The sequence below is a fragment of the Podarcis bocagei genome (assembly GCF_964188305.1).
Source record: "Podarcis bocagei genome assembly, chromosome: 5".
In the NCBI taxonomy this organism is placed as follows: Eukaryota; Metazoa; Chordata; class Lepidosauria; order Squamata; family Lacertidae; genus Podarcis; species Podarcis bocagei.
Window position 1 is genome coordinate 1,995,309 of NC_138129.1, and position 27,595 is coordinate 2,022,903.

A 27,595-nucleotide genomic window follows, 5' to 3' on the forward strand; every position below is an offset into this window, starting at 1 on the left:
AATGGAGCAGGGCTGAGGAACCTTCAACCCACCTGCCAATCTTGCCCCACCAGCCTTCCATGTTTGGCCCTCAAGGTCATTTGGGGCAAGCCATACGCCCCTTTCCCTGGACGTGATGTGATACAGGTATGGGCGGCCTTGAGAAATAGGGTGCAGCTTGCGCAAAGCCCACTTTGGATGGCTCCCAAATCACCCAGCAACCAGCACAGGGGGTTGCAATGGGTCGGAGGCCATGGAGGGTCCACCTTCAGGCGAGAGGGTTGGCCCTTTCAAGGCAGCAGAGCTTAGAAGGAGTTGCCTGGGGGCAGAGACTTCAGAAGGCTCAGTTTGGCTCACTGGAACAAGCTGCTGAGTTGGAGCTGTCCGTGTTTCTACAAGACCTGACTGTAGACATGCAGAGGGCTGCAAGTCCAGCTGGCTAGCCCCAGCTTGGCTGTCTCCTTCCAGCCATCCCGCTGTGAAGACCCATCGGCCTCTGCTCCGACGTAAATCGGCGACCTGGGCTTCAGAGCCAGGGCACACTATCAGCAGAGTGAACTGTACACACAAAATAGGCATGAGGCTTGTGAAAGCATACTACAACTACGGACAAAGAAACATGTCGTCTTTCTCTTTTCATCTTCTCAGAGAGACAGGGAAAAGCAAAAGCTATACACACAATGGAAGTTCCCAGCAGGCTGTGCTGGAATGTAAACAGACATGTGACACCCAACAGTTCCACACGTCTGCTCCTTAAGGTGGAATGGAAATCTCAACACTGACCTGAGGCAGCCCCCAGCATTGGCTTGGAGAATCATTTGGGAATGGGGAGAGATCCAGTGGCCTGCCATCCCAGCCTTATGTTGCCTCCCCCTGGGAGTCCTGGAAAGCTGAGAAGGCCAGACGGGGTGGCAGAAGGATTTGGTGGAAGCAGACTTCATTCCACCAGTCAGCAGATCCCAGGCCTGCCTGTCTTGTTCTGCCTGGGGAGCCGTTCCCCGAAATGGGTCTTGCCAGCTGGGAAGTGGAGGTTCCTGGCAGGTGGCTTTTCTCAGAAGAATGCTCTTCCCACCTATGCCCTTCCTCCTCCATGTAAGAACAAGACACATTCATTTCACAGAATCATAGACTTGCAGAGTTGCTAAGTTGTGTATATGTGTAAATAAATATATCATAAAGACACCATAATTTCCACTGTCCCTGAATCCAAGGAAACCAATGCCTGGGTAAGTGACTGGTAGCCCTGGATTCTTGCACTGTGTGGAGGTTGGGGTGGCATGCAACCTGATTAATTGCCATTTTCAGTGGCAATGGGTGTTACCATGATTTTCAGAAGCCACTTTGAGGGATGTGGAAGGTTTGATCAAACCTCCGGTGTTTAGGGATGTTTTTAATGTTTGATGTTTTATCGTGCTTTTAATATTTAGTTGGGAGCCACTCAGAGTAGCTGGGGATAGATGGGCAGGGTATAGATAATAAATGATGATGATGATGTTTGATGAATCATATGTGTGCACGATTGCAGCCTTAACTGCAGGATGCCAAAAGGACACCCTGACTTCATTGAGTAATTTCCTCTTGAAAGTGGCCCCCGCTCTCAGCCCCTTCCCTCTCCACTTGGGAGCAGCAATATGGCAAAAGGCAGGAGCTGGTTTCAGAAGAGAAGGGGAAAACCCTCAAGAAGGAGACTAAGTGGGATGGGATGACTATTCTTTATTGGAATGAGAGAAGAGAAGACCCTCTTTGATTTTGTGTTTATGGCATTGTGATTTGAAGATGTGCCTTAACCTCTAGAGCATTAGACACCATGCAGGATGGGACAATGATCCTGGGTCTCCACCTGGGTTCTGCTGTAGATGAGAGAGAGATAGTTAAAGCTGGTGGAGAGGTTCTGCCCTTGTAGGAAAAGTCATACCTGTAATTGTTTAATCAATTCACTGAATATCTCCCCCACCCCCTCAAAACCACCTTCCAGAGTCATCCACAAGTACAATTGGGGGATATGTTAGTGCTGGGTCTAATTAGGCAAAGTTCTGAGAAGCAGTTGAAATTTTCTGCCCCAATAAAGCTCACGGAAGCCAGCTGCTGCCACAGTTATGCAGAGTAAGTTCAATTTGATTCTGCAGAAGGAATGCTGTGAATTTTCAGAGGCATCCACTAGATGGCTCTGTGCAATGCCTATTCCTTAGATACGAAATGTGACGGCAAGTGCTTTCAGTGCTTAGAGTGACTGTAAGTACTTAAGCAGGGTTAAGAATATTTTTTGGGTGACTGAATCCAGTTGGAGGCTGAACAAAGTGAAGAGGAAGTGGCTTCAGTTCATCTCTTTGTTCATGTTCATCATTCTCCCCATGGATCTTCACAACAACCCTGTGTGGAAGGTCACATGTAGTGTTAGTAGGTGTGGAAATGTATCTCCACAGAGAGTAGGAATAAATGGACAGTTCCCACAATGGAGGGGTGAAGAAAGTGGATTCCCCCAAGGATCGCTTTTGGGACATGTGCTCCGCCCCCCCCCCCCCGTTCATAAGCAATCTAGCGTTCAACCCTAACTCTATATTGCTTATGAACGGTGAAGTGGCCACCCCAAATTTATCAACCACCTGTCTGATTTCTCATCACTACTGGTTGCAGTGAGATTCATGTGTTCTGGTTTGGTTGTTTACTCTCAGAAGATTTCCCTGCTTTGGGGGCTCTACAAAACTGCCCCATGTCCTTCCTTGTTGCAATTAAAGCAAATGACTTTTCTGGGTTGAGCCTTGCCCCACCTTCTTTCAATTGGGACACATAGCTTGAGTTACAATGTCTTGAACTCCTTACTGGAGATTGCTATTCGCTCTCTACACATTATATTAAATTCCCAATAAGATCATCAAGTGTTAAGTCTGTAAAGGGATCCATCTGTGCAATAAACAATTCAAACTTACATCCTAGTGACCCCAGAATAATAGAATTGTAATTCTAAGATAGTGACAGCAGTCACAAAATTAAAGGATGCCTGCTTCTTTCACCTTGCCAACAAAGGTCCATATGGTTCAAGCTAATCCCAGTAATGATGTATGGAAGTGAGAGCTGGACCATAATAAAGGATGATTGCCGAAGAATTGATGCTTTTGAATTCTGGTGCTGGAGGAGACTCTTGAGAGTCCCATGGACTGCAAGAAGATCAAACCTCTCCATTCTTAAGGAAATCAGCCCTGAGTGCTCACTGGAAGGACAGATCCTGAAGCTGAGACTCCAATACTTTGGCCACCTCATGAGAAGAGAAGACTCCCTGGAAAAGACCCTGATGTTGGGAAAGATGGAGGGCACAAGGAGAAGGGGACGACAGAGGACGAGATGGTGGGACAGTATTCTTGAAGCTACCAGCATGAGTTTGACCAAACTGCTGGAGGCAGTGGAAGACAGGAGTGCCTGGCGTGCTCTGGTCCAGGGGGTCACGAAGAGTCGGACACGACTGAACAACTAAACAACAAAACAATAACAACATTATTATTATTTCACCTTGCCTGAAAGTGCCACAATGACTAAGGGTGTCTGGCTGTTCAGCAGAAGGTTGGTGGTTTGAGCCAACCGAGGAACTCCTATGGGCAGGGGGGTTGGACTAGATGACCATTAGGCTTCCCTTCTAGGAGGTTATAGCTCTGATTCCTGCTTTACAGCAGGTTGGACTAGATGACCCTTGGGAGCCCCTTCCAACTCTCCCCTTCTGTGTTTTTATCTCTCTGATTCTTGCCCCACTGGGGGTTTTGGCTCGATGACTTTCGGGATCCCATTCTATTGTACCACTCTATGCTTTTATATCTGAAGGATCCTTTCCCACTCTCCTCTGCTCCCCTTCTACGATTTAGGACATTTCTCCTCGAACCATGAAGTGGCTTGGGGGGCAGAGAGAACCACATTTTCATCCTCGGGACTCCGTCCTCGGATCGACCTCTTCTTCCTTCTATCAGAAACAAGCCAACAGCTCAAGGGCGCCAGGTCGTTCAGTCGAAAGATTCGTGGGTGGCTTCGGTTGAGCAGCCGCCCACCTGGAAGGCCTCTTCTGTGGAGCAGGTCGCGCCTGTCTCCAGATACGGAAACAGCCGCCTTGCGAGTCGCCAAACCGGTCCGTCGAGAATCTGTCCTCGTATTATTTGGCAGCCGAAAGCGCTCACCGCTCTACGGGCAAAAAGACGCCGGCGAACTCCGAGACGCTCAGCCGCACCCACCGGTGGGGTGCGCGGACCCCCGAACCGGCCCCCGAGGATCGCCAGGGGCCGCCTGGCGCAGCTCTCTGACCTCGAACCCGGAGCCTCGACGCCGCCAAACGGAGCGAAGCCTGGCCTGGAGCGGCGGAGTCGCGGGCCCCAGGCCTGGTTCGCCCGCGGAGATTTCGAGCACCAGCCCCAGCGGTTCGGAGGGGTTCGCTGCGCCGGAGGAAGGAGAGGGCGGCCCGCGGGGCACCGGTACCCTTTGCCAGGCCCAGGAGGGAGCGCTGGGGGAAGATGAAGCCTCTGTCGCCTCGACAACAGGGCAAGGAGACCGGGTGGTGCCGGAAGACGCGGCGACGAGTGGCGACGAGGAGGATGGCGCGTTCAGAAAGTCCCCAGGGCTCCTCGGGGACGCGCTTGAGCCCGAGCGGGCGGCGTCTGTGTCTGAAGGGGAGTTCGACTGCATTCTCCCTGCGCCCGGTGGACCGGAGGATGCGAAGGGCGCGGCGGGAACGGGCGAGAACGACCCTCTTTCGGCGCAGCCCCGCGCGTCCCCCGACGGAGAGGAGGATGCGGAGTGCCCGATTTGCACAGAGTTTTACGACGGCGACGTCCACCGCCCGTCGCGCCTGAACTGCGGCCACGAGCTGTGCGCGCGCTGCCTGGGCGCTGTCCTGGAGGCGTCGGGCGCCGCCGAAATCGGCCGCGCGCGCTGCCCGCTGTGCCGCCAGAAGACGCCGGTGATGGAGTGGGAGATCCGGAAGCTGCAGGAAGAGATGCTCTTGCTCGAGTCGCCGCAAGAATCGGCGGCCGGGCGCGCGGAATACGAGCCCTTGCCCGAACGCCGGCCCGGCGCCTGGGGCCGCCTGGAGCACCGCTTCCAGATGCGCTTCCGCGCCAGCCGCCCGGAGCACGGCGCCCTGCCCTGCCTGCGCTACCCGCTCGGGATGGTGCAGGGGCTGGAGCGGCTGGAGCGGCGCAGCCGCTGGCTCTACCGGTTGGTCCTGCTGGGGCTGCTGGCCGCCGAGACGCTCAGCCTATTGGTCTTCTTCCTGCCGTTGCTGGTGGTCTTCCTGCTCTTCGCCATCCTGGAGAGGTGGCGGTGAGTTCCGTCGGATAGGAGAGGAGTGGCTCTCCATCTTCGCGGGAGGGGCGCGCGGCGGCCTTTCTAAGGGCTGCAGGATTCGGAGGCAAGGAAGCGCTTTACACCGGGCAACGTGAGAGCGGGAGGCTCTTTGCGCATTGGAAGCAGGATTCGAACTCAAGAGCAGCCTTCGGATGAGCAGGAAGGGCTTTGCAGAGCCCGAAAAGGATTCGAATTCGAGAGTGGCGCCCCTCGCCCCTCCTGCTGTCGCCGGCCAAGCAGCTGCGAAAGTGCTTGAGGGCTTGGGCAGTGGAGACGAGAGTGGGTGGCCTCATTCTGGGAGCCGAGAGTGGTGGGGAAGGGGCAAAGGGACCCGAGGGCCATCCAGCCCCAGTGGCGTAGCGTGGGGGGTGCAGGGGGGAGCCGGCCGCACCGGGCGCAACATCTGGGGGTTAGGGTTAGGGGGCGCAAATCCACGGGTTAGGGGGCGCAAATTACTTGCCTTGCCCCGGGTGCTGACAACCCACGCTACGCCACTGTCCAGCCCAACCGCCTGCGATACAGGTATCTCCACCTGAGCCTCCAGGACAGATGGCCACCTAACCTCTGCTTGGAAACCTCCAATGGGATATTCCAGAAACAGAGCTATAATGGCTGAGAGTCGTCCTCACCTCTCTTCTCCTCCGTTAATTTATCGACCTCTCCTTTAAAGCCGTCCAAGTTGGTGGCCAAAACTACCTCCTGCAGCTGTGAATTCCAGGGTTTAGCTATGGGCCAAGTAAAGGAGGATTTTCTTTCTCCCTTTTGCGGAATGGAGTCAGCTGCTGTACCCCTTTGGGGTTCCTCCCCCCCCCCCCCGCTAGGGGGTCGGGGAGACCATCCTTTTATTGGAGACTCTTGCCTTGCTGCGGTTTGGGCTACATGACCCGTGGCATCCCATCCTATTGTACCACCCCATGTTCTTATAACTGTGATTCTTGCCTTGTGCACACTTGAAAACGTTGGCAGCATTAAGATAAATTCAACAGTGTAAACAAGTTTTGATGGATGTAATAATGGATTACTGAATGGTTTAGTTTATGTAAAATATGAAGGAATTTCTGATATGCTAAATGAACCATGGAAAGAGAGCAAGGGAAGTCATTGACATTTTCAGGTTATTTAAATGAATATTCTAAATTGTAAAACAGAAAATTTAATAAAAATTATACACAAAAAGGAAAGAAAAGGCCCGTTCTCGTGTTGCCACCCTCTGGACCGCTGAAGGAGGAGGCACACAAGAAGGGCCTCGGAAGATGATCTAAGGTAGGTTCATATGGAAATAGGCAGTCCTTAAGCTGTTTAAAGCTTTATAGGTCAAAATTGGACTTTTAATTGGGCCTGAAAACTAATTGGCAGCCAGAGCAGTGGGACCAGGATCGGTGTAATAGGCTCAACTGTCTTGCCCTGGTGAGCAACCTGGCCGCTGAATTCTGCACTAGCTGAAGTTTCCAAACCTGTCTTCAGAGGCAGCCCTACGTAGAACGCATTGCAGTTATCTAACCTTGAGGTTACCAGAGCATAGACAACAGGAGTTAGACTGTCTCTGTCCAGATAGGGGCGTAGCTGGGCCACCAGCCAAAGCTGATAGAAGGCACTCCTGGCCACTGAGGCCACCTGAGCCTCGAGCGACAGCAAAGGATCCAGGAGGACCCCCAGGCTATGAACCTGCTCCTTCAGGGGAAGCGTAACCCCACCAAGAGCACGCAACCTCCCAGTCATCTGTTCTAGGGAACCACTCACTAACAGGGCCTCTGTCTTATCTGGGTTGAGCTTCAGTTTGTTGGCTCCATTATTGAGGCAAGACACTGATCCAGAACTTCCACTGCCTCACCTGCAGATGTAAAGGAGAAACAGAGCTGAGTGTCATCAGCATATTGCTCACAGCAGACTCCAAACCTCCAGATAATCCCACTTAGAGGTTTCACATAGATGTTAAGCATCTATGTTGTTGTTGTTGTTGTTGTTGTTGTTGTTGTTGTTGTTGTTGTTATTATTATTAATGTGGGGGACAGGATTGAGCCCTGCGGAACCCCACACTGAAGGTTCCACGGGGCTGAATAGCATTCCCTAAGCAACACCCTATGAACTAGATGACCCTCAGGGTCCTTTCCCTGTCAGTTATTCTAGGATTTAATAGCTATGATTCCTGCCTTGCAGAGGGATGAGCTAGATGACCTCTGGGGAGTCCCTTCCACCTTTCGCAGCTGGCACCTATAGGAATCAAACCCACCTCCTTGGCGTCACCCTTTCTCCTCCTGCCGTTTACTCAGTTTGGTTTGCTCTGCGGTCACCTTGGGAAATACCCTTCCTCCAGGGGAGTTGCTTTCCAAAGCGGACTTTGATTTTTTATCTTTTTCTGCACACACATACACTGCCGATTAGAAATCAAGGCAGCCTTGACCTTGGTGAGACCTCCAGTGCAAGAGGCAATCTATCTAGATTCCATCATCATCATGACTATTATTATTTAGAAGACATATTTTATTATTATTATTATTATTATTATTATTATTATTATTATTATTATTAGCCTGGAAAGGTGCTTTCTGCTGTACCTGAGGAACCAAGTCCATGGTCCAAGAGCCCAGAGGAGGCAGCAGGTGGGAGGCCATGGAGGGTCCACCTTCAGACCTTGGGCAAAGTTGCCTGAGGGCAGAGACTCAAGAAGGCTCAGTTTGGCTGCTGGAGCAAGTGGCTGCCTTGAAGCTGCTATAAGTGAGTATCCAGTAAATCACCAAGCTAGACTGGCAATGGCGGCCCTCGCCCTTCTTCTGATAGGAAGTATTTTGTGAGGGGATGAGGGATCAAGGAGGGTCAGTTGTGGTGGAGTGAGAAACGTCCCTATTTTCACCTGAGGAATGTTGGAGGGTATGCATTGGCCTGATCCAGCAGACTCTTCTTATGTTCTTTTTTTAAAAAAAAATAATTTTTATTAACCAACCAATCAAATCAAATCACATCACATAAATTCCGAATTACAAAGTCGAATTTTAAATTTTGTTGAGGGGACCCATATTTCAAGATCCGAAGGGGGATTCTGATCATCTTCTTGCTACTGCGTTAATGTCCAAATCAGTCCAAACAAAGTTCATAATTCTATCCAGTCTTATCTTGCTGTTTCCACATCTCCTCTTGTTCGTATATTTTCTCTTTTTTCTTTATGATCTCTTCTGATAATCTCCTTAAGCCGATAAACACCAATAATAATCCTGTGTGAATTTTTCCGTTCGTCCAATCCTCAAATCGAGATGGTTTCCATATATCATCGCATTCATAGATAATATCGCTCTTTCCATCATTAATCACAGAACTGTCGTTCTTAAGTCCCTCTGAGGAGTTTCACCCACAATATAAAAACAGCTCTATTTCTCTATTTCTCCTCCCAGACTTAAGTCCTCCGACAGAACTTCCCAATATGGCGACGGTATTTTTAACTGCATCATTCCAAAGCCCTTATACATTCCACGCTCTTCTTAAAGCATGCTTTGGTTAGAAAGTTTATCTCCACACAGACATAAATCCACAGCTTAAGTCCTTCAAATGACATTTCTGACTTGTGAGGGGGGGGGTTCTTGTTTAATCACATAGAGGAAAGAAAGGAAAGTTTTTTTTTTCCCTCCCCCATCCAGTCCTTTTGCCATACCAAGTCTTGGTGTATCTTCATCTGGTTAATTCTAGTTCCTCCGACTCGTCTTGTTTATCAGAGATCTCTTCTGTTAGCAGTCTTTACTCCCTCTCCTTCCTTGAAATATGTGCATTCGCTTCCTCCTAATTGTTTCTTTTGAAGTTCTTGCAGCTAGTGGCGCGGATCAGAGACAGCGTCCAGGAACACCGAGATCCCACAGGAGGGCATTCTGCCTAGTGCCCCCATCCCCACAAATTCGGGGGTGGTATAGGGCACAGCAGGCAAGGGCAGCCCCCCCCCCCACAATCCGGGGGGGGGTAGGGAGGCTATTTACTCCCATCACAGCCTCCTAATTACCTCGTGTGGGACGGAGAGATGTTATTGTCAGCCATCTTCTGATGCGCCCCTAGTGGCCCCTCGACTCTTCTTATGTTCTTAGGGGTGTGAGGCTTGTCAGCCCCAGACACTGTTCAGCTCTGTTCCCACCTCACCTGGAAGCTCATTTTGTGTTTTTATATTGTGACTTTATCCTGTGAACTGTCCTGAGACTTGAGGTACAGGGTGGTTTGCAAAGAAGAAGAAGAAGAAGAAGAAGAAGAAGAAGAAGAAGGAGGAGGAGGAGGAGGAGGAGGAGGAGGAGGAGGAGGAGGAGGAGGAGGAGGAGGAGGAGGAGAAGAAGAAGAAGAAGAAGAAGAGCTATTTTTCTAGAAGAAGAGGTGTCAGAACTCACCATGAACACCTCCCTCATTCTCTAAGAATGGCAATGGCACCTACCTGAGAGGAACTCACTGAGTTCTGTCTGAAAAGAAGCCCTGATAACAATAATTCACCCAAACCATTTCCGAATAGTGCTACTGGTCAGACATAGATATTACGGGTCACATTGTAGCTGTGTGGTTGTATTTTTATGCTGCTTTTACATATTGTTACGATGTGTTTATTCATTCCCTCCCCTTTGTACACTGCTTGGGTTTTTCAAACTATATTAATGTTGTGGTCCTGTTAAGCCATGACTCCTGCATTGGACCAGATGACCCTTTGCGTCCCTTCCAACTCTTGTTGTTGTTTAGTCGTTTAGTCGTGTCCTACTCTTGGTGACCCCCTGGACCAGAGCACGCCAGGCACTTCTGTCTTCCACTGCCTCCTGCAGTTTGGTCAAACTCATGCTGGTAGCTTCGAGAGCACTGTCCCACCATCTCATCCTCTGTCGTCCCCTTCTCCTTGTGCCCTCCATCTTTCCCAACATCAGGGTCTTTTCCAGGGAGTCTTCTCTTCTCATGAGGTGGCCAAAGTATTGGCGCCTCAGCTTCAGGATCTGTCCTTCCAGTGAGCACTCGGCTGATTTCCTTCAGAATGGAGAGGTTTGATCTTCTTGCAGTCTACCCTCTGATAATTCTGTGATCAGAAGCTAATGTTTCTGCCTGGTCTTTCCCTCTCTCCCCTTTGGGATGGGACTGAAGCTCAGTGGGCAAAATACCTCCCCTGAAGTCTACTGCCAGCCAGTGCCGACAATATTGGGCAAGGTGTAGCAATGATCTGACACTTCCTATATTTAAGAGCCTTGCGGTCTATGATGTGTTCACAGAAACCTTCTTGTTGCTTGACTCACTCCTCCTCCTGCTCTGCTTTCATTTTATTGCCTCTGCCAGGTCAGATAACATCTTCTGTTCCTCCCTCTCCTGGGAGGAGCCATCGCTCACTCCCTGTTCTTGGCTGAAGGAGTCCTGGCAGGCAGGCGTAGGATCTGGCCCTGGGAATTTCCTCCATGCGTGACAGGTCAGTTTGGATGTGCATGCTAGAGAGAGGCGTCCCCACCAACCACAGGCTGACTCAACACTCAGTCTCCCTCTGCTCCTGTGACACACGTGGTGGGAAGCTGAGAGAAGAAGGGAAGACCCCACATGGTGTGTCCATGCCCCTGTGGCAAGCAGAGATCACTGTCTGCTTCCTGGGACAGGTGGACACCTACGTAGATTGGCAGTTAACTTGCTTGGTTTGTCCCTTTTTATTGATGCTGTCCAGACCTCTGTCCCTTATTCCTTCACCACCTTCTTCGGGAATCCCCCATTGAACCTGTTTTCTGAGATATAAGTGAGTCGTGGGCTGGGCAGTAGACTTACCGTAACTTGTTCATCCTGTCGTGGGGTGGCCTTCTCCTCCTTGTGGGGCTTCTTGCTCTCTGGGGTCAACTGACACCTGCCTCCAGCCAGTATCCAGGTAAGCACTTTCTCCTTCTCCCAGTTCAGCTCTGTTCCCACCTCACCTGGAACCTCTTCTTCTCATGAAAACAGCCCAGGTGGGCAATGACAACCACTCTGGAGAGGGGAATACACCTGCCTCCTGCAGCCAAGGGGCCCTTTCCCCTTTGGCACGGCTGATGCCCTCTTTCTGAATGCCCCAAACACAGGGCCACCCAGACTCAAGGTCTCCCTTGGTGCTTGGAAGCACCTGGAGGCAGCTCCTCATTTCTGCTATCTTTTGTATTTTGATAACAGAAGGGCCACGCCTAGGACAGAGTCATCGCCTGCCTACGAATGGGGTGCTGGCTTGGAAAGGTTCCTCTCCAGTCACTCAGATACTCCAGCCTTTCCCAACCAATCCATTCCTTTCTGCTTTCTGTTTGTTCTGGGTGGAGCTGAGAGATTTCCAAATGTGCTGTCAGTTCCTTCTGCATGGGATATAAAGCCTTTTGGGTGCAGGCAGGGGACTCAGACCTGCTTCGCCATGAAGTCCATTGGCCTCTGCCTGGTTGCACTCCTTGCTTTCTGGGGTGAGCTGGGACCTGTGTCTGGTCAGATGCCTCTAGGTGAGTGTCTCCTTGGACTCCCTTGTCCCAATCTCCATCTTTCTAAGCCCCCGTGGGAAACACTCTCTAAGGCAGCCTCCCTCTGAATTGGCCACAATTCTCATGAGCCTCTGCATCTTCTGGCTGTGCTGGCTTGGGGCTCCTGTACGAAACCCTGAATGGGTAGTTGAAAGAGTCCTCATTGCCAGGAAACCACCGTCTCCTGTTCCATAGCTTCCCCTTCCCTATAGATCCTGGTGTCAGGGGCAAGACGGATCAGACTTGAGGTGGGTGAAATGATCTTATGGGCCGATGATCTTATGTTTTCAGAATTTAAAAAAGAACTTTATGTTCGCAAGAGCAGGCCTTTTCTGCAGTGGCTCCCTGTTTGTGGAATGCTTTCCCCAGGGAGATTTGCCTGGTACCTTCATTATAAACCATTAGGCACCAGGTAAAAACATTCCTCACTAACCAGGCCTTTAGCCGATTGTCCTCCCAATGCCCTTTTAAAACGCCTTGGGGGTGGTTTATTGGGTTGGTGTTTATTGGGGGGTTGTTGGATTAATGTGCATTTTGTGTTTTTATATTGTGACTTTATCCTGTGAACTGCCCTGAGACTTGAGGTATAGGGTGGTTTGCAAAGAAGAAGAAGAAGAAGAATTGCTGTTTTTCTAGAAAAAGAGGTGTCAGAACTCACCATGAACACCTCCCTCATTCTCTAAGAATGGCAATGGCACCTACCTGAGAGGAACTCACTGAGTTCTGGCTGAAAAGAAGCCCTGATAACAATAATTCACCCAAACCATTTCAGAATAGTGCTATTGGTCAGACATAGATATTACAGGTCACCTTGCAGCTGTGCTGCTTTTACATATGGTTATGATGTGTTTATTCACACACCCCCTTTGTACATGGTTTGGGTTTTTCAAACTGCATTAAAGTTGTGGTGTCCTGTTTAGACATGACTCCTGCCTTGGACCAGATGACCCTCTTCATCCCTTCCAACTCTACCCTCTGATAATTCTGTGATCAGAAGCTAATAGTTTCCGCCTGGTCTTTCCCTCTCTCCCCCTTTGGGATGGGGCTGAACCTCAGTGGGCAGAATACCTCCCCTGAAGTCTACTGCCAGCCACTGCCGACAATATTGGGCAAGGTGTAGCAATGATCTGACACTTCCTCTATTTAAGAGCCCTGCTGTCTATGATGTGTTCACAGAAACCTTCTTGTTGTTTGACTCACTCCTCCTCCTGCTCTGCTTTTATTTTATTGCTGTTTTCCCGCTGCCTCTCTCCTAACGTTGAAGCTAGCATGAGCCTTCGTAGGATCCTAGGAACACAGAATGGGAGAGTTGGGAGAGACCACGAGGGCCCCCTGCAATGCAGGAATATTTTGCCCAACGTGGGGCTCAAACCCATGACCCTGAAGTCAAGAGTCTCACGCTCTTCCACCTGAGCTAGTTGTCTCTGCCAGGTCAGATAACATCTTCTGTTCCTCCCTCTCCTGGGAGGAGCCATCGCTCACTCCCTGCTCTTGGCTGAAGGAGTCCTGGCAGGCAGGCGTAGGATCTGGCCCTGGGTCTTTCCTCCATGCCTGACACATCAGTTTGGATCTGCTTGCTAGAGAGAGGCATCCCCACCAACCACAGGCTGACTCAGCACCCAGCCTCCCTCCTGTGACACACGTGGTGGGAAGCTGAGAGAAGAAGGGAAGACCCCACACGGTGCGTCCATGCCCCTGTGGCAAGCTGGGCTCCCTTTCTGCTTCCTGGGACAGGGGGACACCTACGTAGATTGGCAGGATTTATTGATTCGGCTACCTGGCTTCGGTTGTCCCTTTTCACTGATGCCGCTGCATTTTGACCTATTTCTTTGAATCTGAATTTGTACTGCTTGTTTGTTGAATAAAACATTTCACAGTGGTTTACAGCAATATAAAGACATAAAACCAGGCAATAAAATAATTATCCTCTGAAAAAACAATCTCTCAAAGGACCTGTTGATGGCATTTTACCATTGCACTGTGGAGAGCGTACTAGCTTATGGTCTCTGTGTGTGGTTTGGGAGCTGCACGGCCAGGGGAAAAACAATGCTGTCCAGGGTTGTAAAGACTGCGGAGAGAATAATTGGGCGCACTCTTTCCACCTTGGATCAAATCTATGCTGTCAGGTGCCATAAGAAAGCTGCAGAGATAGCACAGGATAGTGCGCACCCCGGAAATGATCCCTTTCAGCTTCTGCCTTCTGGAAGAAGGTCCAGGGTTAGAAAGACTAGGACTAGCCGCCTGAGAAACAGTTTCTGTCCAAATGCGATTCTGGTTTTAAACGAAGTGTAAGGTAGTCTCTGAGGGAGTATATTGTATTTAATTATGGGGTATCAGAGTTCTTAGAGGGTTAACCAGGCTGGGATAGCAAGCTTGTTGGTTTTTGAATGTCTAGTGTAGATTTTTTTTCAATTTTGTTGATTTGTATGGGACAATGACAATAAAGATTATCGTATCGTATCATAAAAAATTAAAATTAAAAACAAAAACCAAATTAGAAACAAACACCAGCAGACCATTGTGGGGGATATATTCTCAATTTCCTGTACAGGCCTGGAAGAATCGACCTTGACAGATTAGAGAACTGGGCAAAAACAAACAAAATGAATTTTAACAGGGAGAAATGTAAAGTATTGCACTTGGGCAAAAAAAATGAGAGGCACAAATACAAGATGGGGGACACCTGGCTTGAGAGCAGTACATGTGAAAAGGATCTAGGAGTCTTGGTTGACCACAAACTTGACATGAGCCAGCAATGTGACGCGGCAGCTAAAAAAGCCAATGCAATTCTGGGCTGCATCAATAGGAGTATAGCATCTAGATCAAGGGAAGTAATAGTGCCACTGTACTCTGCTCTGGTCAGACCACACCTGGAGTACTGTGTCCAGTTCTGGGCACCACAGTTCAAGAAGGACACTGGCAAACTGGAACGTGTCCAGAGGAGGGCAACCAAAATGGTCAAAGGCCTGGAAACGATGCCTTATGAGGAACGGCTAAGGGAGCTGGGCATGTTTAGCCTGGAGAAGAGGAGGTTAAGGGGTGATATGATAGCCATGTTCAAATATATAAAAGGATGTCACATAGAGGAGGGAGAAAGGTTGTTTTCTGCTGCTCCAGAGAAGTGGACACGGAGCAATGGATCCAAACTACAAGAAAGAAGATTCCACCTAAACATTAGGAAGAACTTCCTGACAGTAAGAGCTGTTCGACAGTGGAATTTGCTGCCAAGGAGTGTGGTGGAGTCTCCTACTTTGGAGGTCTTTAAGCAGAGGCTTGACAACAATACAGTATGTCAGGAGTGCTCTGATGGTGTTTCCTGCTTGGCAGGGGGTTGGACTCGATGGCCCTTGTGGTCTCTTCCAACTCTATGATTCTATTCTATGATTCTATGAATAGAAAAGTTTTCAGCAGGTGTTTAGATGTTGGCACAGAAGTCTCCAGTGGCAGGGAGTTCCGAAGGAGTGGGCCAATGACAACTTGGTTGTTGTCAAAGAAGCCTCAGCATGGAATGATCAAGGATGCTCCTCCTGATGATCTCAGTGATTGAGCTGGAATATCAGGGTTCAGGTGATCCCCGGGCTCTCCTGGACCCAAGTTGTTCAGGGCTTTGTAAATCAATGCCAGGACCTGAAACCTGACTCAGTAGCAGATGACACCTCCATGGTGCAGCTTCGGAAGGAGGTCAAAGAAGCATCTCTTTCCCCTGGCTTTCGATGCTTCAGGCGTATGCTTTGCAGACCCACCTGAATTTTAAGATTATCAATGGTTAGTAATTCATTTTAGTCCACCCATTAGTGATTTTGAATTCTGGTGCTGGAGGAGACTCTTGAGAGTCCCATGGACTGCAAGAAGATCAAACCTATCCATTCTTAAGGAAATCAGCCCTGAGTGCTCACTGGAAGGACAGATCCTGAAGCTGAGGCTCCAATACTTTGGCCGCCTCATGAGAAGAGAAAAGACCCTGATGTTGGGAAGGATTGAGGGCACAAGGAGAAGGGGATGACAGAGGACGAGATGGTGGGACAGTGTTCTCGAAGCTACCAGCATGAGTTTGACCAAACTGTGGGAGGCAGTGGAAGACAGGAGGGCCTAGCGTGCTCTGGTCACGAAGAGTCGGAAACGACTAAACAACAACAACAATCCATTTTAGTAATGGCTTAGTAATCTATTTCTCTCTCTCTCTCTCTCTCTCTCTCTCTCTCTCTCTCTCTCTCTCTCTCTCTCTCTCTTTCTCCATCACAGGGAAGCCTGGCACCTGTCCTACTCTGATCCAAAACAATGACACCCAGTGCGGCCAGTTCTGCTCCACAGATGACAGCTGCCCAGGGAGCGAGCGCTGCTGCCAGACTGCCTGTGGGCATCAGTGCATGCTCCCACTTGAGGGTAAGCAGCAGCCCATCTTTTGGGGGGGGGGAGAGAAATGAAGTCAGGAACCTCCCATCTGCCTCACCTTCTGACCCAGATGTGCTCTTGACCACCATCCATACACACAAGGGGGTTTGGTGTCTATTTGGGTGGAAAACTCCGGCAGGCATCCCCTTTGGGTGACCTGGTTGGCCACTGCGAGAAGAGGATGCTGGACTAGGTGGGCCATTGGCCTGATCCAGCAGGCCCTTCTTAGCTTCTTACATTCTAGTTTCATCCCCAGACCAGCCCGGCTCCTGCCCCAGGTTGAGCCCCCAGCCAGACCAGGCTGCGAACTGCTCAACGACTTGCAACAACGACCAGGACTGTGGCTCAGGACTCTACTTGCCAATCCAGAAGTGCTGCAGCAACGGGTGTGGACAGACTTGCCAGGTGGCTGAAGAAGGTATTTCATGGGTGGGGAAAGAGATGGGGACCTGATTGTGGGGGGAGCAGTTGAGGGCTTCTGGGTGGGAGAACCAGTATTAAATTCTGCCCAGGAAGAGATGTTGGAGCTCAAGCCCACTTGGCTGCCGCTCACGCAGTCTCCACTCCCTAATGCCAAGCTATATGGTGTTTCAGGAGTGAGTCCTGGCATACCAAACACAATTCCAGGGCTTTTCTTGGTGGCATGGGCCACCTAGCGCATTTCAGAAATATCCAGAGATATGCATATGAAGCTGTAAACACAGGAGTTCATTAGGAGAAAGGTCCTCTTCACGCAGCAGCACATAGTTGAGCTATGGAACTCACTCCCACAGGAGGCGATGGCGGCCACCAACCTGGGACTCAGCTCTACAGCCGCAAATAAAACATTTTCAGTGTGTTGTAAAGTGCATTATACAAATGTAACACTAGGTGGTGATGGTGAGCTATGGCAAATTCCATATATTTTTCAAAACTGTTTTTCAAAAAGCACTTTCACAACCTTTCTTATACGTGTCTAGATTCCACACTAGATGGCTTTAAAAGGCAGATTCATGGAGGAGGAGAGGGTTCTCAGTGACTTTTGGCAGGATGGCTCTGTTTGCCTCCACGGTTGGAGGCAGCGATGCTTCTGAAGGCCAGCTGCTGGAAACCCCAGGAGGGCAGAGGGCTCGTGCTTGGGTCCTTCTTGTGGGCTTCCCATTGAAGCTTCCAGTTGGCCCCTGGAGAAAATGGGCCATTGGCCTGATCCAGAAGGCTCTTCTTGTGTTTTTATGGAGTGGGTGGGTGAGCAGGGAACGTCAGAGAACCTGGACTTAAGGGGGGTTGTGTTGCACAGCCCAGCATGGAGGGACTTAGTAGGGCCACCCATGGGCTTTCCTGTCCAGAGGTAAAGCTGGACACATGCCTCTGTCAAGTAGGAAGGGCTACAAAGGGTCATCTAGTTAGCTCCCGCTTGGACTACTGCAACGCGCTCTACGTGGGGCTACCTTTGAAGGTGACCCAGAAACTACAACTAATCCAGAATGCGGCACCTAGACTGGTGACTGGGAGCAGCTGCCGAGACCACATAACACCAGTCTTGAAAGACCTACATTGGCTCCCAGTACGTTTCCGAGTACAATTAAAGGTGTTGGTCCTGACCTTTAAAGACCTAAATGGCCTCGGTCCTGCATACCTGAAGGAGCGTCTCCACCCCCGTCAGCCAGCCCGGACACTGAGGTCCAGCGCTGAGGGCCTTCTTGCGGTTCCCTCCCTGTGAGAAGCCAGGTTACAGGGAACCAGGCAGAGGGCCTTCTCGGTGGTGGCGCCTGCCCTGTGGAACACCCTCCCTTCAGATGTGAAGGAAATAAGCAGCTATCTTATCTTTAAAAGACATCTGAAGGCAGCCCTGTTTAGGGAAGTTTTTAATATTTAATGCTGTATTGGTTTTTTTTGGTTTTTTTAAATAAAATTTTTATTCAGATTTCACAAAAAATTTTAACAAACACAGCAACACAAACAAACACAAAACTAAACAAAAACATGTATAATTTCAAATCCTTATTTTCGTATAACTTATTTCCCAGACTCCCCCATACCTCCCCTTACTGCATTCTAATTTCAGACTTTTTTTCAGCAAATTCTTACTCTCAATGTAATGCTGTATTGTTTTTAACACTCAATTGGGAGTCGCCCAGAGTGGCTGGGGAAACTCAGCCAGATGGGCGGGGTATAAATAAATTATTATTATTATTATTATTATTATTATTATTATTATTATTATTATTATTATTATTATTATTAGTCCCACCCCGATACTCCCCATCTCTTTTTTTCCAGAGCACCCTGGTGTGTGCCCAAAAGTGGAACTGGTGCGCACCTTTGCCCCCTGCAATGACACCTGCAGAGACGACCGAGACTGCCCTCTCACCCAGAAGTGCTGCTTCACGGGGTGCAGCCGGGGCTGCATGGACTCAGGTACTGGCAAAGGCCCTGACCCCTTCTCCCCCCACCCTCTCTTCTCTGGGCAACTGGTGGAGGCAGCAGCCGCAGTGCCAACTTAGGTGCCCTGGAGCCTGAGAAGCTCCCCTCATGGACCTCCATTCATTTTGCCTCCAACAGTTCGCAGTGACAAGTGCCAGTTGCTGCCTGAAGATGGAATATGCAGCGCACACTTGATACGTTACTACTACAACCCGTCACAGAAGAAGTGCAACCAGTTCATCTACGGTGGCTGCTCGGGCAACCGCAACATATTTGAGACAAAGGAGGCCTGCGAGGAAGCCTGCGGAAAAATCAGCCCAGGTACTGAGAGTGGGACCCACCAGAAATTCATTTTATTGGCTTTGTTTATGGTGTTTATCGCCCACCTTCATTTCCATGGAGCTCATGGCTGCATGCGTCGTTCTCTCCCTTCCTCCTTTAATCCCCACAACAACACCAACACTGTGAGGGAGGCTAAGAGAGGAAGCCACTAGCCCAAGTCACCCCATGAGCTTCGTCATGTTTTGAAATTGAGGTTTTTCGGGATTGGTGTGTTTTTGCAGACCTCGGAAGGAGAGCTTTGGGCGGGAGCTTTGGCAAAGGGTTGAGAGGCAAGAGGGCTCCAGAGATCTGAACCAGCTGCCACAAGCAGGTCCCTCAAATTCAGTCCCTGAGCTGGACTCGCCCAGATAGCCCAAGGCACAATTCCTCTCTGCCTGGAAAGAGAAGGCTCCATGACTCCTTCCCCCTTTATGTTGTTGTTTTTTTAAAAAAAAATAATTTTTATTAACAGGCCAATCACATCACATTATTCAAATCACATTAGTTCCAAATTATACAGCCAAATTTTAAATTTTGTTGAGGGTACCCATACATCAAGCTCCACACGAGTCCAAAATTCCGGATAACTCCAGGCATCACTTATTTTACTGCTTTAATTAGACAGTTCTATCCAGTTCGATCCGGATAGTCCTTTATTACTTTCTTTCTCTTCTTGTTGTTATCATATATTCCTTTCCTTGCGATCCCTGATGATTTTCACAAGCAGGTTGAAAACTGGGGTCTCTGTGTGGGTTTTATACTCTTCAAAGATCATATCGCTCAGGGACAGCCTCTGTTCAATGCTTCCATAAACAAAATTACGTAATCTTCAGTCTGTCCTTTATTTTTTCTCAGGCTAGCCAAATAAATCAAATAAATCAGGGGGCTCTGTCAGGTCAAACTTGCATTCCAACATGTCCCATTAAACTTTAATTAGTTTAATGCTTATCAAATGTCCAGTGCGCTTCCGATGCGTCAACGTTCCATTACAGCAGAGCTTTTCGCACAGCGGCTCAAGAAGGGCTGGAGAGTCAGCATCTTTTCAATAAAGGAATCTTGGAGCAAGCGGTTTGGAACTCAAATAAAAGGTTTATTTACACAAAACAAAAAACCCTGGTGAAGAATCACACATTTCAGCAAACACGCCCCAAAAGAAAAGAAAGGGGGAAGAAGGGCAAACACACGAGTGAGTTGACTATTTCTACAAACTCACATTCCTGGAAGCCTAACTACCTCCAGCTGCTCAGTGATTAGAGCGTCTTGATTAGAGCTTCTTAACCCTTTAATACCAACACCCCCTCTCGCTCGTAACACTGAGCTGTACCAACCTTAATTCAAATTTAAACCTGAACAGAAACATTTATGAGATTGCGGACTCAAAGCTTTTGTAAAACCGTCTGCGAGATTTTCTTGGCTTGGACAATACTTTAGTTCAATTAAACCTTGTTTTACACTTTGGCATACATTTTGATAACGGATATCCAAATGTTTTGTGTGTGCCTTGAATTGACCTGATTTAGCTAGTTTAGTACAAGGTTGATTGTCTTCCCACACTCTGATAGGTAGGGAACATTCTCCAAACAATTCTTGTACCAGTTGCTTATAAAATTCCAGTTCCCTACATACATCTGATAATGCATTGAACTCAGATTCAGTTGAACTTAAAGCTATAAGTGATTGTTTTCTTGATCTCCAACCAATTAGTGCATTTCCAAATTTTATCGCCATTCCTGACACTGATTTTCTATCTGGTCCAGCATCAGCCCAACTGCTGTCAGCCCAACATTCAAGTTGTGTGCTGCCCTCTGCTGATAGTTTTAAGCGAAACCTTTTGGTAGTTTGGAGATACCTTAAAACTCTTTTTACTCCTTGCCAAGCATGCATTGATGGTTTTTCAGCTTGTCTACACAGCATGTTGACAGCATATGTTATATCGGGCCGAGTCCACTGTGCAATGTGGAGTAGACTGCCTATCGCTGACTGATAAACCCCGGGATTACAGAACTCTGCCTGTTGCTCAGTTTGAGCATCCTTTGTGTAACTTAACTCCATTGGGGTTTTAACACCAGCACAGTTGTCCATTTTAAACCTTTCCAGCAACTGCTGGATCTTAGCTTCTTGGCTGAGCCAATAGTTCCCATCTTCATCTTGCTGAATTTTAATTCCTAGATAAACAGATACATTGCCTAGTGATTTTATCTGAAACCTTTCTCCAAGCTTTGTGGCAAATTGTTGTGCAAGTTTATCGTCCTTTCCACTGTATAATAAATCGTCAACAAATATCAAGACTGCTTCTTGTTCACATCCCGAGCCTTTTAGATAAAGACACGCATCTGCTGCGCTCTTTCTGAACCCCATGCTCTCTAGAGCATCGTTTAAGCAGGAATTCCAATTACGGGTGGACTGTTTCAACCCATAAATGGATTTGTGTAAGCGCCAGACCTGGTTTGGCTTGTCTCCTTCAAAACCTGGTGGTGGCGTCATATAGACTTCCTCCTGTAAGTCTGCATTTAAATAAGCCACATTGACATCAAAATGAAACAGCTTATTTCCCTTCTTAGCTGAAGAGGCTAAAAGCATTCTTAATGACTCCGATCTTGAAGTAGGGGCATAAATTTGAGAATAGTGAACTCCTTTGCGCTGTGAAAACCCTTTTGCAACTAGTCGGGCTTTATATTGCAACTCCTCAGTAGTTGTGGGCTTTAAACGATATACCCATCGACAACCTACAGCTTGTTGGCCTTTTGGAAGCTCTGTACTTGTAAACACACCGAGAGACTTCATTGAAGCCATCTCTTTTTCCATTGCTTCCTGCCACTTTGCGGCTTCTGAGCTTGGAAGCTGTTGTACCTCTACATAGCTATCTGGCTCACACTGTGCCATATTTACGTATACACTTGTCACCTTAAACCGCTCTGGCGGCTTGCCCTTTGTGGCACGTTTTGACCTGCGCAATTGCTCCTCTTGTGCCCCCTCTGACCGTTGGCTGTCAGAATCTGTCTCAGACTTTATGTCTGGACGTGCCTCTAGGGATAAAGACCTCCGTTTAGATACCTCCCTTGGGCTAGGTGTTGCAGGCGACCTGCTTCGCTTTTGCTGTCTGCTAGGCCTAATGACTGGCGATGTTGGAACACTTTTAGATTCTGGCTTTTCTACCTTAGGAGAAGAACCTTGTGCCTGGCCAGAATCTGCATCTGAACCATGTGCACTATCCCCTTCTGGCTCATCACCCTCTGGACTTTCTTTCTCAGCATAAATGCCTAAATCATCTCTCAAAATGTCAGGGTTAGCATGTAAGTGAGTCCATCCAGATTGCTCACAAAATTCAGCGCTCCTACTGAGGACCACTCTTGTAGTATCCCCATCTGGGTTCACGAACCTCCAAGATTTGGCATGTGGTTCGTACCCACAAAAGATGAGTTTCCTAGCCCTTGGACTTCCCTTTTTCCTTAACGCTTTTGGGATAAGTACATAGGCTTGAGATCCAAACACCCGAAAGTAATTAACTTTGGGCTTCTTCCCATATAAAGCAAAATATGGCGTAGTATCAATTACCGAATTATATACTCGGTTCAGAACATGAGTAGCCGTCTGCCAGGCTTCCGCCCAGTAACTTTGAGGAAGTTTAGCATCAAACAACATAGAGTTTGTCAACTCTTGCAGAACCCTGTTTTTACGTTCGGCCACGCCTCCCTCTTGGGGGGAATAAGGTGTAGACAGACGATGCTTAATTCCCTTTTTCTTAAAGAAATTCTGCAACACAGACCCGGTAAATTCTGACCCTCTGTCTGTTTGAAAAGCAAGTACTCTAGTACCGAATTCAAGTTCTACTGCATGAACCCAATTTTTAACTGTTTCTGCAGTATCTGCTTTTGTTTTGAGAGGAAAAAACCATGTAACCTTTGTTTTGTCATCTGAGAGACACAGTGCATACCTCGAACCTACCATGCTAGCAACAGGCATTGGGCCACATAGGTCCATATGCACAAGTTGGAATACTTTGTCAGATTTCCTATTTGAACTGGGATAGCTGCATCTATGAACCTTCGCCCTTTTGCATGCAGTACAATCCAAATACTTAGTACATTTGTTCAATTTGCACCCTTCTGATAATTCAGGTTGTCTTTTAACATACTGAAAATTAATATGTCCCAAACGGCGATGCCATAAATGAACACAAGAATTATGGGTAGGCGAGTTCACACAACCAGCATGAACCTGTTCAACTTCATCTGGACTTGTCTCAAAATAATATAACCCATCTCTGCATTCCACCTGCAAAAGAGATACGTTATTCTTTGAAATAGTGCAAACCCCATTTTCAAACACAGTTTTAAACCCATTTCTATCAAGTTCTGACACAGACAAAATACACCCCTTCATTCCCTTTAGCACATAGGCATCAATTTCTGTTTGCAAACACTTCAAAAACACTGTGCCTACAGTCTCTAAGGAACGTTTAGTTAAACCTGCCATTGTCACAACTTTAAGGGTTTGCAAATGTCTGCAATTCTGCAAATGGACACTAGATGGTGCCACCAGGTGATGAGATGCACCACTGTTGATCAACCAGCGTAGATTGCTGCCTTGGCCACGCCCTTGCATCAACGCCATTGCTGAAGCCATGTGCTGTGTGCTGTGGGAGTAGCCACGACCTCCTCCTCTTCTTCGACGTCCCCTGGAACTCCTTGTCTGGTAACTAGGGGCAACGGCCTTGGTGCTATCTTGACCAGGTTCACGTGTACAATTCCTGATTAAATGGGAAGAGGAACCACAGCGAAAACAGTGCCTAGCTGCGAAAGCATTTACTGTGTTCTCAAACTCAGCATCCCCACTCTTAGGCACAGCATAACTCCCCTTTGAAGACAAACCTCTTTCTCTTTGCCTTTTATCCTGTTCATCAGCAAGTCGAGAAGAAATGTATTCAAGGGTTAATTCAGTTGAAGGCATAGCTTCCAAAGTTAAAGCTAGAGTCTCATAGCTTTTATCAAGAGAAGACAACAAAATGTATGACTGCTGCTCCATAGAGAAAGGAATGCCCAGCTGTCTTAGTTGATTAAAGGCAGACACCATTTTGGCAATATGTTCTTTCACACACGCTCCCGGTTGGAGACGTAAATCAAACAAACATCTTGTAGCATGGATCTTGGCCCCCGCAGTGTTTCTGGAATTTAACCGCTGCAGAACCGTCCAGACCTCATGCGTGTTCTTTAACTCAGAAACATAAGGCATTTGCTCTGGTCCCACTGCCAAAACTAGTAGACCTTGGGCTTTCCTGTCGCGTTTCTGTGAAGCTGCCGCTGCTGCTTTGTCTTCTGCAGACGCGTCTGCAGCTGCCTGTAAAGGCGGTGCTTCAGTACAACTCCGCAACTCTTTTGCTTGCAACCAAACCCTTACTCTAGCCTTCCAATCTTGCCAATTTTTCCCATTGAGTCACGTAAAGGGGACAGTAAAACTTTCCTGGGACTCTGCCATCCTCCCTGGGGCTTAGGAACGATACTCACAGACCTGTAGACTGTCTCCCAGCTGCTGAGGTGGCTCCTCGAGGAATAAGGCGTCTTCCAGCAAGTACAAACTGCGCAGTGCCTCTTTAAAACTTTTCCTAGGCACGTTGCAGGACTCAAGCTGCTTTGAAGGCTTTCGTTGTCGGCAACCACTTCTGTCTTCGCTCCAGTCCTTGCATAAATCACTCTTAACTGCACTCCTTATCTCCTTCTTGATGTACAAACAACCATAACCTGTCCCATTAAACTTTAATTAGTTTAATGCTTATCAAATGTCCAGTGCGCTTCTGATGCGTCAACGTTCCATTACAGCAGAGCATTTCGCACAGCGGCTCAAGAAGGGCTGGAGAGTCAGCATCTTCTCAATAAAGGAATCTTGGAGCAAGCGGTTTGGAACTCAAATAAAAGGTTTATTTACACAAAACAAAAAACTGGTGAAGAATCACACATTTCAGCAAACACGCCCCAAAAGAAAAGAAAGGGGGAAGGGGGGCAAACACACGAGTGAGTTGACTATTTCTACAAACTCACATTCCTGGAAGCCTAACTACCTCCAGCTGCTCAGTGATTAGAGCGTCTTGATTAGAGCTTCTTAACCCTTTAATACCAACACAACATTCCTTCTCTTTCGAACGATCCTGATTCTCCTCCCCCTGTTCTTCTTTCTCCGGCAAGCCTGTCTTGGCGAGACGCCATTTTTTAACTGTGTCATAAAAATTTTCCTCTTTCTCACCGTTCACCAATCTTCTCTCCTGTTGTAATCCATCCCACACAGTTCTTAAAATCCTGCTTATGATTAATAAAAATGCGACAATCTTATTTCTTTCTGGGGTGAAGGGTTATTAATATCACATTGTGCAAAGAAAAAAAAGATTTTTTTTCCTCCACCCCCCCCCCCCTCGTTCCAAACATACAGTCTCCTAGTGGTGATTCATCAGAAGATTTACTTATCCATCCGTCACTCCCGGTCACAGAGATCCATTAATCAGCAGTCTTATCTGTCGAGCTTTACTTGATGTATGTGCTTAAGCTTCATTTCCAATCGTATATTTCCAATTATAATTCCGAGCTGAAGCAACCAGCACGCGCTAATTGGAATTGGCGTCAGGAAGATCCAACTTCACCGAGGGCTCGTGCCAAGTGTTTGGCACCCCCATCTCTCGGATCAGGGGGTGCATTGTGAACATTGCTGGCAAGGCAGTGCCCCCCACCTCCTAGGGGGGTGGGAAGGCTGCATACTTCCCATAGCAGCCCCTTAATTACCTTGTATGGGTCAGAGAGATGTTATTGTCGGCCATCTTCCAATGCGCCACCTGGTGGCCCCCGACTCCTTCCCCCTTTATGGAGGGGCTTTGCATTATTCCTATGGAGGAATGCATGCAGGGAACATGAAGTTGGAATTAAAAACTCTTGACACCTTCCTGCCCTAAGAAAAACCTCTCTGATTCCTCTTTCTCCCCCTTCTGTGGCCTCAGAGGTCTGCAAGCTGCCAAAGGACCCTGGTCCATGTGAGGCTTTTTCACAATTTTACTACTACAACTCAACCACCAGGAAGTGCGAGATATTCGTCTATGGGCTCTGCGGGGGGAATGGCAATCGGTTTCGTACCATGCTGGAGTGCATGATGGTTTGCGGGAACTTAGGTAAGATTCATTCTCTCTCTCTTTCTCTCTCTCTGTGTGTGTGTGTGTGTGTGGTGGGCAGGGAGCAGACTGTGGGGCTCCACAGGCGTCTATCTCAGCTGGGCTGCTGGCACCATCCTGTCCTATGCACGGACGAACTTAAGGATGGTGGATCTCCCCCTTATCACAATGGAGGAAGGGGCTTGAGGAGCTTCAAGAGGAGCCAGATCTGAAGCACATAGGATGGGGGACATCTGGCTTGACCGCAGTACATGTGAAAAGGAAACAGGGGCCCTAATAGACCACAAGCTCCGCATGAGTCAAAAAAATGATGCAACAGCAAAGAAAGCTCATGCAATCCTAGGCTGCCTCACCAGAAGTCTATTGTCCAGATCAAGGGAAGTCATAGTATTGCTCTAGGCTCACCTGGAGTTGTGTGTCGAGTTCTGGGCACCTCAGTTTCAGAAGGATAGTGACAAGCTGGAAGGTGTGCAGAGGAAGGCGGCCAAGATGATCGAGGGTCTGCAAACCAAGCCTCATGAGAAACAGTTGGGGGAGTTGGGAATGTTTAGCCTGGGAAAGGGGAGACTGAGAGGAAATATGACAGACATCTTAAAAAACCTAAAGGGTTGTCACATGGGGCATGGAGCAAGCCTGTTTTCTCCTGCTCTTGAGGGTGGGACTCATAGCTGTCAACGTTTCCCTTTGTTAAGGGAAATTCCCTTATTCCAAATAGGATTCCTTGCAAGAAAAGGGAAAAGTTGACAGCTATGGTAGGACTCCAACCAATGTCTGCAACTTACAGGAAAGGAAATTACAACTAAACATCAGGAAGAACCTTCTGAAAGTCAGAGTCATTCAACAGTGGAAGATGGCGAACCTTCCTTCCTTGGAGGTTTATAAGCAGAGGTTGGATGACCATCTGTCATGGATGCTTTAAATGAGATTCCTTCTTGCAGGGGGTTGGACTAGATGACCCTTGGGGGTCCATTTCAACTCTACAATTCTATTATTCTATCATTGCTGCTGCCTGCCCTAAGGGGCACATGCCCAATTACTTGGCTGACTCTTTTTCTTTTCTTCCCCCAGAAAACCCCACTAAGGAGGACTGAGTCCCTCAACCTGATCACCTTGTCTGAGAAGACCCCAACCCCAGAGCAGACATCAGTGTGTTCCCATGCCCCCCTCCTTCTATCTCTGGGGAGGCTGCTGTGGGATCATCTAACCCCCAATAAAACCTGAGCGTTCTGGCATGTGCTGGGTCTGGTTCTTGCATTGCATGACATGAGGCCTCAAGGGCAGCCCCACATCCGCTGCTGCCCCAGTGGGGGGAAGGCATCTCTCAAAGCCTCTCAGCTGCTGGGCTGGTGAGATTTGGTCCTGGAAGGGAAGAGGGTATTTGTTGAGTTCAGTGGCTCCCCAGCGTTTTGGGGCCACTGCCCCCTTGGTTCCATAAACTCATCCCCAGTGAGTTTACCCTGTGAAAAGGAGCATTCAGAGTAGTGGTTTGAACCAACACCATAAAGAAAATAATAACACTGTGAAATTCACATTACACAGCCAGAGCCAGGAGGGTCCTTCCACTGAACCTGGGAACCAAGTGCTT

The 27,595-nt window shown here is 48.4% G+C and overlaps 3 protein-coding genes and 1 long non-coding RNA gene across 5 annotated transcripts in view; 3 read left to right on the top strand and 1 right to left on the bottom strand.

Annotated features, from left to right (window-relative positions):
• Positions 1–268: 268 nt before the first annotated feature.
• On the bottom strand, positions 269–11,303 carry LOC308588410. The gene is made up of 3 exons (XR_014008725.1): positions 11,182–11,303; positions 7,930–9,409; positions 269–283 (listed from the first exon to the last, which is right to left on the bottom strand). It is a non-coding gene; the product is annotated as an uncharacterized lncRNA (long non-coding RNA).
• On the top strand, positions 3,503–5,641 carry LOC308587339 (ring finger protein-like; the record flags this gene model as incomplete). Its single annotated transcript, XM_081194892.1, has 2 exons — positions 3,503–3,534; positions 3,790–5,641. The coding sequence occupies 2 exons, from the start codon at positions 3,503–3,505 to the stop codon at positions 5,276–5,278; spliced, it is 1,521 nt and encodes a 506-aa protein (XP_081051018.1). The 3' UTR covers positions 5,279–5,641.
• LOC308588235 (BPTI/Kunitz domain-containing protein-like) lies at positions 5,775–27,242 on the top strand. Of its 2 annotated transcripts, none has more exons than XM_081196665.1 (7): positions 5,775–6,005; positions 15,990–16,130; positions 16,396–16,557; positions 18,399–18,536; positions 18,681–18,863; positions 25,843–26,010; positions 27,079–27,242. In XM_081196665.1, exons 2-7 carry the CDS (start codon positions 16,115–16,117, stop codon positions 27,099–27,101), a joined length of 690 nt encoding a protein of 229 aa, XP_081052791.1. In that variant the 5' UTR covers positions 5,775–6,005; positions 15,990–16,114; the 3' UTR covers positions 27,102–27,242. The 2 variants fall into 2 exon arrangements, with proteins under 2 accessions (XP_081052791.1, XP_081052790.1); XM_081196664.1 differs by lacking the exon at positions 5,775–6,005 and adding an exon at positions 11,419–11,729.
• LOC308588153 (uncharacterized protein) overlaps positions 11,208–27,595 on the top strand; it is a 34,132-nt gene continuing 17,744 nt past the window's right edge. The window contains exon 1 of the mRNA XM_081196483.1: positions 11,208–11,347. Coding sequence (XP_081052609.1) covers positions 11,316–11,347 — 32 coding nt within the window. The 5' untranslated portion in view covers positions 11,208–11,315. The remainder of the gene's footprint in view (positions 11,348–27,595) is intronic.

Bases quoted from the DNA above. Each gene is read 5' to 3' on its own strand.
- LOC308588235 (XM_081196664.1), top strand. From the start codon at position 11,648: ATGAAGTCCATTGGCCTCTGCCTGGTTGCACTCCTTGCTTTCTGGGGT. The intron at 11,730-15,989 runs GTGAGTGTCTCC...TCTCCATCACAG, and splicing joins GTCTGGTCAGATGCCTCTAG to GGAAGCCTGGCACCTGTCCT. The intron at 18,537-18,680 runs GTACTGGCAAAG...TGCCTCCAACAG, and splicing joins CCGGGGCTGCATGGACTCAG to TTCGCAGTGACAAGTGCCAG.